This window comes from Ipomoea triloba, chromosome 11, assembly GCF_003576645.1.
Source record: "Ipomoea triloba cultivar NCNSP0323 chromosome 11, ASM357664v1".
NCBI classification, from domain to species: domain Eukaryota; kingdom Viridiplantae; phylum Streptophyta; class Magnoliopsida; order Solanales; family Convolvulaceae; genus Ipomoea; species Ipomoea triloba.
The window spans coordinates 14869538-14879920 of record NC_044926.1 but is presented as its reverse complement, the minus strand read 5'-3'; the positions used below and the strand labels follow the sequence as shown (position 1 = coordinate 14879920).

General features: G+C 42.5%; 1 protein-coding gene across 1 annotated transcript in view; it reads left to right on the top strand.

Annotated features, from left to right (window-relative positions):
• Positions 1-989: 989 nt before the first annotated feature.
• Positions 990-10383, top strand: part of LOC115995973 — a 27202-nt gene continuing 17808 nt past the window's right edge. Inside the window, exons 1-4 of the mRNA XM_031235116.1 lie at positions 990-1338; positions 1454-1839; positions 2067-2147; positions 2319-2616. Of these exons, the coding sequence (XP_031090976.1) occupies positions 990-1338; positions 1454-1839; positions 2067-2147; positions 2319-2616 (1114 nt within the window). The remainder of the gene's footprint in view (positions 1339-1453; positions 1840-2066; positions 2148-2318; positions 2617-10383) is intronic.

Sequence of the window (10383 nt, the reverse complement as noted above, 5' to 3'; positions counted from 1 at the left end):
TTACAAGGAACAATCCACAGAGTATACTCTACATGAGCTTAAGCGAGATCTTGACAAAGCTTACCTTTGATTCAAGATACAATTTCTCTATGAGAATGATTGGGCAAATTCTCACTCTGGAAAGCAAGTTGTGCTGCTGTTCAGGGGGGGCCTCAATTCAAGAAGATCGGGAGATCACATTCTTGTAAACTCTTCAAGGCTGAACTCTGGAATGGTGCTGTGATGATGTTCTAGAGTCACCGCGTGAAACACAATTATAATTGCTGGTACATTTCATATTGTTGATTCAATGGAGAGTTAGGCTGCCAGAGTGAAGTCCCCCAGATGTAGGAACTGAGGTTCCGAACTGGGTTACCAACTGCTTGTGTCTTTACTGCTTTACGTTGGTTCTTTTGTTTTTGCATTATTTGATTGAACTATCTGCTGCACTATCTCTTAAACAGATTATAGTTTTCAATGAATCTAGTAAATACCTTCACAAGTTGAAAACTTACCTGTACTAATCAATTGGACTCAAGGAGTCTGAATTTCACTTGGTATCAGAGCAGGTTCCAAGACTTATCACCTGGTTACGAGATCCCCAAATATTATGTTTTTACTCGGTTCTTGGAAGTTTTGTTTTTACAAATTTGACCATGGAAGGAAAAGCTCAACCACCACAGTTGATAGGCACTAACTATGGATATTGGAAAGCCAGAACCAGAATTTATCTTCACGCTCAAGGTGTGAATGTCTGGAAGGCGGTAACTCACGGGTGGACTCATCCTAGAAGAACACAAGAAGATAAGACAGAGTCTCTTGCACCGATCGATCAATGGGCTGCCAAAGAAATTACTGACAGTGATAACAACAATAAGGCGTTGAATACTATCACCGGGACGCTTGATGAAGGCCAATTTGGATTGATCGCAAGATGCAGCTCGGCAAAAGACGCTTGGTAGATTCTGGAAAAACTTTATGAAGGCGATTCATCCGTTAAACATACCAAAATGAAGCAAGTTCACACCAGATTTGAGGAATTGCGTATGAAAGACGAACAAACCATAGTCGAATTTAACGCTAGGGTTCAAGAATTGAAGAATGAAGCTGCTGTATTAGGCGAACCCTTCTCATCAGACAAACTAGTCAGAAAAATCCTGCGATCCCTACCTATACGGTTCAGGATGAAAGTTACTGCTATTCAAGAAAACAACAACAAAAAGGGCAAGAATGTAGCCTTCATTGCTGAACGATGTGATTTAAAAGAGGAAATTGAAGATCTGGATGATGAGACTATTGTGATGATTACCAGAAATTTCTCAAAGATTTTGAAACAGATCAATCGAAAAAACAAAGGAGGTAAATCTCAGTCAAATCGATCGAACAGTTCATCCTCATCATCATCATCATCATCATTTAAATCAAGAGGCAAGCCAACAAACTCAAATTACACAAGAAATTCTTGTCAATCTAGTCAATCAGGTCAGACGAGTAATCAATCGCATTCCAATCAATGGCAAGCATCTGAAAATAAGAACAAGAATAACTGAATGTGAGGGCTTTGGTCACATTCATGTTGAATGTGAAACATATCTTAAGAGAAAGAAATCCATAAAGGCAACAACCTGGAGTGACAAAGAATGCTCAGAGGAGGCGCAAGAGGACAATGAAGAAATCTCAGGAAATTTTGTTGCATTTACAGTAGCTCTATCTGAACCTCATCCTGAACTAGAAAATGATTCAGATCATGATGAAGTTGAAAAATTACTTTATGAAGAACTTGAACAATCATATGTACAACTGTACAAAAAATGGGACATCTTGCTGAAATCACACATCACTGCTACTGCCAAGAACGGAGTTCTAGAAAAGAATCTTGAATTCTAAGAAAACTAGTTTCTGACAAAGACTCTGAACTAGCCGTGTCTCATTCCCAAGTACTACAGTTATCTACAGAACTGGAAACTCTCAAAAAGCAAATCAAGATGATGAGCACAACAGCGAATCTAAATCAAATACTTGATGCCAGAAGATCACCCAACATACGAAATGGTTTGGGCTATTCTCATAACTCTTATAATTCACAGATTACTGCATTTGTTCCAACTAGTGTAGGACATGGGACAAATATAAAATTTAAGCAGGGGACTCAAAGAAAGTACACACCTGTATGTCACTACTATAATACATAAGGGCACATAAGACCTGAATGTTATAGGATTTATAGTGATCAAAGACTTGATAAATTCCAAAAGAAATGGATTACCCCTGTTGGAAGGCAAATATGGGTAAGAAAGTCAGATATAATATGTTACTCTGTTTAACAAGGAAAAGATCAGGCAAAGTGGTACTTTGACAGTGGATGCTCACGCCATATGACTGGAAACAAGAAATATTTGAAAGATATAATTCCTTATACAGGACAGGTGACTTTTGGTGATGGAATAAAAGGTGATATTAAAGGAATTGGAATTCTTAACGTAGCAGGTCTACCCTCTCTGAATAAGGTGCTGCTTGTACGTGGTCTTAAAGCAACTTTGATAAGCATCAGTCAACTGTGTGATCAAAAACTCAATGTGGGATTTACAAAAGACCGATATATTGTCAAAGACCAGCAGAACAAGATGATCATGGAAGGTAAAAGATTCACTGATAATTGTTATGTTTTATCCACTAAGGGGAATTTTTCTTTTTCTTTTTTGAATATTATTTTTGGTAACTAAACTAATACTTGTTGGTCCCAAGGGGATGGGGTACAAGTCTAGAGGGGGGGGGGNCCCCCCCCTCTAGACTTGTACCCCATCCCCTTGGGACCAACAATTGGTATCAGAGCAAGTTCTCTGATCGATATAAACCTTTGTTTATATTGCCTAGAGATCCTTCTTTGAAAAACCCTTTAAAAATCTTTCAAAGCATGAGATAATTTTTAAAATGGATAGCATGTTGTCGAGACATCTTCTTTTTGATCTTAGCAGGTTCGATGACTGGAAAACACGCATGCTTGCGTATCTATCAGCCCTCCATGATGAGATGGCCGAGGTTATAACTTCTGGACCAGTCAAAATCTTAATGGTCAATACTGCTGCAGCTCAAACCCAAGACACACAAAAGTACATCCCAAAACCTAGGGAAGAATGGACAAGTGATGATAGGAAGAGAAACAACCTGGACAATATTGCCAAGGACATTCTCTTCAGAGCTATAGACGAAACCATCTTCCCAAAAGTGAGAAAGTGCAAAACGGCAAAAGAGGTATGGGATACTTTGATGTTAATTGGTGAAGGTGACGAACAGGAAAAGGAGAACAAGCTCACCGTGGCCATGAAGAAGTTCGAGGACTTCAAGATGAAGCCAGGGGAGAGCATCGACAGCATGGAATCTCGGTTCATGAAGCTATCAATCAAGATCAGTGATCTCGAGAAGGAGATTCCACAAAAGGAGCTAAACCTGAAGGTCTTACGAGGCCTTACCAAGGAGTGGGAAATGAAGGTGATCACAATGCGTGATCACAGGGATTTGAAGAACACCACAACCGACCAACTTTTCAGAGATCTCAAAGCCTTCGAATTTGAGATGCTTCCGAGAGATGAGGACGTGGTGGACAGACGGAATGTGGCACTGGTTGCTGATCAACCATCCACCTCTTCAAGGTCAGATCCTAATCCCACTAGTATGTTATCTGACGAACAGTTTGCTCTCTTCATGAGGAAATTCAGGAAATTCATGAGGAAGTCAACGGAGAGCAACACAAGTTCACCTTCCTCCTCAAGAAGGAACAATGAGAAACATTCATCCAGAAGGATAGAGGAGGAAAATCAGGGTCTCTGCTACAACTGCAGGAGACCAGGACACTTCAAAGCCGAGTGCCCTTACCCTATGGTAAGTAAGTATCAAGGCCAAGAAGGCAGGGACTCCAGGAGAAAGGAGGAATCCAAAGAAAAGCCAGCACAAAGTGGCTTCAAGGGAGATTCAAGGAAACATCTGCGCAGAAAGGCGCTTGTTGCTGAGGAACTCGAGAGAGCAATCGAGGAGTCCGAGACATCGAGCTCCAGTGAAGGCAGCAACAGCTCAGAAGATGAGAGGGGACTCATCTGCTTATACACCGAGGAAGAAGAGGATCAATGTCTAATGGCCATTGACAATGAGGTAACCTCTACTTCCACATCTCGCTGCTCTACTTCTACCTCTCGTTGTTCTTCGTTCGGAAGCGATGAAGATCCCTTTGAGATGCTTGAAACACTTAAAAAGGGATCTCGGTATCGCTAACAGCACTCATGCCAAAATCCGGGAAGAAAACAGCAAGCTAACTACTAAAAGAGATATGCTTAAGAATGTCTCGAAAGAGAATTCTGAGCTAACTCTCAAAGTAAGTGAGTTAGAAGCCAAAGTAATCCTACTGGCTGAAGAGTGCAAAGCTCGAGAGACCAGAGAGCTTAATCTTAGAAAGGTCATAGCATCATACACGAATTCCTCCAAAGTTATGGAGAAAATGGTAAATGATCACAGACCTACTAGTGATAGAACCGGTCTAGGGTTCCGTCAAGACTGTCTCTCGAGAGATAAACAGACCAATGGTTTGAGAACTTCAAATAATGGAGGATCTCAACCCAAACCAAACAAAGGTCATAAAAGACCAACAGAAAAGACCAGAGTAGCTATTCATAAACCATCCCTATACACCAGCAATGGAAAGTATAGGAAAGCTACGAAGAATGGCCGGGTAAACAATATCGAGAGATCACCTTGCTATCTCTCGCAAGGCCATTCCAAGTACAAAAGGAACTACATTCCATATAATGCGCTTCAAGGCAAATATGGAAGGTTTGAGATCCACAAAGTTAGGAACTCACGGATGGAGAAAGGCAGACTCTATCCATCTAGTGAGAATTGGTCATCGAATCATAATTTCTGGAAGAAACCTCACTTCCAGCAATTTCACATGACCAAACAGCGTATGAAAGGCATGGTGCATAAGCCGATCGAAAAGTCTATACCTAAGTTGATTTATGCACCAAAGAGGCCCAAAACCTTTGCTAGCATTCCTTATGATTATCAAACGTATAATGGCTACATTGCACCTAGGCCTGGAGTAATGGGTCCAAGGTATAAATGGATGCCTAAACTTACTAACCAACCAGGACCCAAAGTTTGGGTACCTAAATCTGCTTGATCCGCTTGCAGGACACCAGGGACACATGGTTCATTGACAGTGGATGTTCGAGACATATGACGGGAAACTTAACACTGCTAGAGAACATCCATCCTATCGAAGGTCCCCTGGTGACATTTGGAGACAACGAGAAGAAAGGTCGCACAAAGGCTGTTGGTGAAATTCATAAGAATGAATTGGTGATCAAGGGGGTATCCTACGTTGAGGGGCTCAAATTCAACCTCCTTAGCACAAGCCAGTTCTGTGACAAGGGCTACAGAGTAATCTTCACCAAAGGCAAGTGCCAAATCATACAAGAGGAATCTCTCGAAGTCGTCCTGGAAGCAGCAAGGAAAGGAAACATGTACATAGTGGATTGGAGATCTGCCAAACCATCCCTATGTATGCTGGCAAGGAGCAAGGAAGACTTATGCTGGGATTGGCACAGTAAGCTTAGCCATCTGAACTTCAAAACTATCAACAAGCTTACTAAGAGGAACCTTGTGGAAGGACTGCCCAAAGTTACGTTTCGAAAAGACAAGATTTGTGAGGCATGTCAACGTTGTAAACAGACCAAATCCTCTTTCAAAACCAAAGCCGAGACATCATCTACTAGACCACTAAGTCTTCTCCATATGGACTTATTTGGCCCAGTAGACCCACCCAGCATGAGAGGAAGAAAGTACACTCTTGTGGTAGTAGATGACTACACAAGATTCACCTGGACCGTGTTCTTAACCAAGAAAAGCGAGACAAAAGTTGCCCTACCAAATCTTTTGAAGCAAGTTCAAGTTGAAAAGGATGTATCGATATTAAAGATTCGGTCAGATCAAGGTGGAGAGTTCGTTAATCAAGTTATCGAGAGCTACTGCAACGAAAACGGTATTCATCATCAGTTGTCAGCTGCTCGAACGCCTCAACAGAACGGAGTTGCTGAAAGAAGGAACAGAACTCTCAAGGAAGCCGCAAGGACCATGCTCTCGCAAGCTAACATATCTCAAGGATTTTGGGCAGAAGCAATCAACACAGCGTGCTATACCCAAAATCGGTCCTTGATCGTGAAAGGAGTTGGAAAGACTCCATATGAGTTGTGGAATGGAAGGAAACCGAATGTAAGCTACTTCCACACATTCGGGTGCAAATGCTATGTCCACAACAATGGGAAGACTCAGCTAAAACTTTTGATGAAAAGACAGATGATGGAGTATTTCTGGGATACTCATCAACCAGTAAAGCTTTCAGAGTCTTCAACAAGCGAAGGTTGGTGGTTGAAGAATCCATACATGTCTCTTTTGATGATAGAGCATCAACAGATCAACCATCAAAGTCAATGGAAGCAGCTGAGGAAGCTCAGTCGGAGTCAATCGAGAGATTAGACTCACCTCTCGATGGGAAGAAACCGATAGTTCGAGACGTAGCGGAACTCCCGTCAGAATCAGATGATGAAGAGCCTACCAAGAAGAAAGCTCCTGACTCAGTTGATCCGATCCAGATCATAGATGCTTAACCCACATCTCAACCTTCAACGGAAGTGTCAACTGAGGAGCCACAACACGACCTAAGATGACTGAGAAGTCACCCTGCTGATCAAGTGATTGGAGATGTATGTGACAGAGTTCGGACCAGATCAGCATACAGAGAAAGCATGTTTGCTTGCTTTCTATCTCAAATTGAGCCTAAGGTGATCGATGAGGCTCTATGTGATCCAGATTGGGTACAAGCCATGCAAGAGGAACTTCATCAGTTTGAACGGAACGATGTTTGGGAACTAGTTCCGAGACCTCATCATCAGAATGTCATTGGTACAAAGTGGGTTTTCAGAAACAAGATGAATGAGGATGGAGTTATTGTTAGGAACAAGGCCAGACTTGTTGCCAAAGGCTATTGTCAGGAGGAAGGAATAGATTTTGATGAAACCTTCGCTCCAGTGGCACGTCTCGAAGCAATACGCATCTTTCTCGCATATGCCGCCTTCAAAGACTTTAAAGTATATCAAATGGATGTCAAGAGCGCTTTTCTGAACGGACTTCTCGAAGAAGAGGTGTACGTTGAACAACCTCCGGGTTTCTTGAAGGATGTGGGAGCTGACAAAGTATACAAGTTGAAGAAGGCACTTTACGGCTTAAAACAAGCTCCGAGAGCTTGGTATGACACCTTATCCTCTTTTCTACTTCAGTGTGGGTTCACCAAAGGCCTAGTGGACAAAACATTGTTTAGAATTAAGGATGAGGATCACATCTTATTGGTGCAAATCTATGTGGACGATATCATTTTTGGAAGCACCAATCCAGACTTGTGCGAGAAGTTCTCCAGGTTGATGAAAGGGAAGTTCGAGATGAGCATGATGGGAGAACTAAACTACTTCCTTGGATTACAAGTGAGACAGCTTAAGGAAGGCATCTTCATCAATCAGGAGAAATACACCAAGGATCTGCTCAGAAAATACAACATAGAAGGGAAATCCTCAGTCAAAGTACCCATGGGAACCTCTCTACGTATCGATGTCGACAGTGAAGGTCGAGAGGTCGATCAAACTACATATCGAGGTATCATCGGATCTCTTCTTTATTTAACTGCTAGTAGACCAGATATATCCTTTGCAGTAGGTGTATGTGCTAGATTTCAGGCAAGTCCTAAGGAAAGTCACTTAAATGCATCTAAAAAGATCCTTAGATATCTCAAAGGTACGCAAAGTGTTAGACTTTGGTATTCGAGAGGTGGATCTTAGGGTTATTCAGATGCGGACTTTGCCGGTTGTAAAATAGATCGAAAGAGCACATCAGGGACATGTCAGTTTCTAGGTGGAAGACTTGTCTCATGGTTTAGCAAGAAACAGCATTCGATAGCTACAAGCACCGCTGAGGCAGAATATGTAGTAGCTGGAAGTTGCTGTGCTCAGGTTTTATGGATGAAGCAACAACTACTGGATTATGGTGTTGAATGTAAAGAGGTTAAGATCATGTGTGACAACACAAGTGCNTCTTCATGGAGAAGAAGAAAGGAAAAGACGATGTACCGTTCTGGTATAGAGGGAGAAAATCAGCAACGAAGTCCAAAGACTTTCAAGGAGAAAACTATCCAGAATCAACGAAGGGTGAACAGATTGCGGAGCTTCCTGATAATCCAAGCAAGCATCCTATTCCCATCCAAGGTGAATGGATCCCCAAATGCGAGGAGATCCACAACGATGGGATACTGGAGTCAGGAGAAGAGTCTTGCACAAGTGGGACTCCTACCGCTGCACATTCTGAAAAAGGACCTCCCTCAACCAAATGGAGAACCAAGGGAAAGGGAGATGAAGCCTGTGAGGAAGGCAGCAGCGGAGAGAAGAACAAGAAGGGGAGTAGCCACCNGACGATGTACCGTTCTGGTATAGAGGGAGAAAATCAGCAACGAAGTCCAAAGACTTTCAAGGAGAGAACTATCCAGAATCAACGAAGGGTGAACAGATTACGGAGCTTCCTGATAATCCAAGCAAGCATCATATTCCCATCCAAGGTGAATGGATCCCCAAATGCGAGGAGATCCACAACGATGGGATACTGGAGTCAGGAGAAGAGTCTTGCACAAGTGGGACTCCTACCGCTGCACATTCTGAAAAAGGACCTCCCTCAACCAAATGGAGAACCAAGGGAAAGGGAGATGAAGCCTGTGAGGAAGGCAGCAGCGGAGAGAAGAACAAGAAGGGGAGTAGCCACCTCTAGTTCTGTTATTAGGAGAAATAGGACTTTAGATGGCTAGTTCCTGTTCTAACGATAGATTCCTATTAGGTTGCCCAAGGCCAAACAAAAGTTTCTATGGAATCTAATAGGATATTGATTCATATGTAATGTTTTCGAAAATCACTAAATGAACTTAAGGAAATGTTCCAAGTGATATCTTTTGATGAATCAATCTTGTCTCCGTATCGCAATCTGTGTTCGAAAGGTAGTTCGAGAGGTACATGTTCAGTTTGCCTTTTTGTGTTATGTCTCGAAGAAGGGTAGTTCGAGAGATCACTTCGAAAGATATTAAACTGACTATCTACGTATCTCTAAATGGGGGAATAAGGAGGGTTAGGGATCGATCACTCAGGAGGAAGATCCTTAACCACAGGAATGCTTAGATGGAGGAATAAGGAGGTTTAGGGATCAATCACTCAGGGGGAAGATCCTTAACCACAGGAATGCTTAGATGGAGGAATAAGGAGGTTTAGGGATCAATCACTCAGGGGGAAGATCCTTAAACTAGCAAAGTCGAGAGTTTACCTTCGAGAGGTAAAACTAATGAGCTCAATGGATATATGTGGAATGGCTAACTTTGGGCGTTAATGTTAGCCACATGGTCTTCGGTTACTGACGGTTTTCCGCTCTTAAAGGCATTATCTTGATAAGTGGGAGCATGCTTATATAAATATCATCTCTTTATATCCCACTATCCAAAACCGTATTATATCTTACCAAAATACCCTTACCATATCTTACATACATAACCGTTATAAAGGGTATTTCTGACCTTTAAATTCTTTTAAATTAACCGGGATCCCTTTTCCGGGCAAGCTCTTAACCCTACCCATATATCCAACCCGAATCCACATGATATAAAAGCCAAATTCTTCTTCCTTACCCGGATTCAAGCTCAAACCGAATACCCAAAACCCCCAAATCCTAAACACTGTACACATTCCCTCCAAAACCTCAAATCTTTCAACTATGGCGTCCGAATCCTCCACATCAACCTCATCTTCCGACGCATATCAGAGGGAGTTGCGACACATTCGCACTCAGATCAAACAAGTCAAGGCGGGAAGTATCCTTGACAAAAACGGCTTCATCACCCACTCGTCAAATCCAAAGATGGCGGAGAAAGTCCTGAAAAAGTTTGAGAAGGCAGGACTAATGAAATACATGACACACGACTACCAAACCATTCATGAACTCGACTTCACTGAATGGTTCGCGAATGCCAAGGTCACGAAGGGCAAAATAGAGAGTCGGTTCAATGAGTTCCATATCACGACCTCTGTTGGTGACCTCAGAGCGGCATTCGACTTCGCGACGTCGGAGGAAGCAGTCCAGCACCTCTCGGATTACGACTTGGACAAGCAAGCTTTTTGGGATAAAATCCGACTGGAGTCTGCTCCGACAAGAGCATCCTCTGCCCTCCGCAAGTTTCACCTAAAGGAGAGGTTTGTTCTTGCTGCCGACCTAATCATGAAATTCGTGCTCGGCAAGGTGTCTGGAACTGACGAAATCAATCTGGACATCCTCAAAATC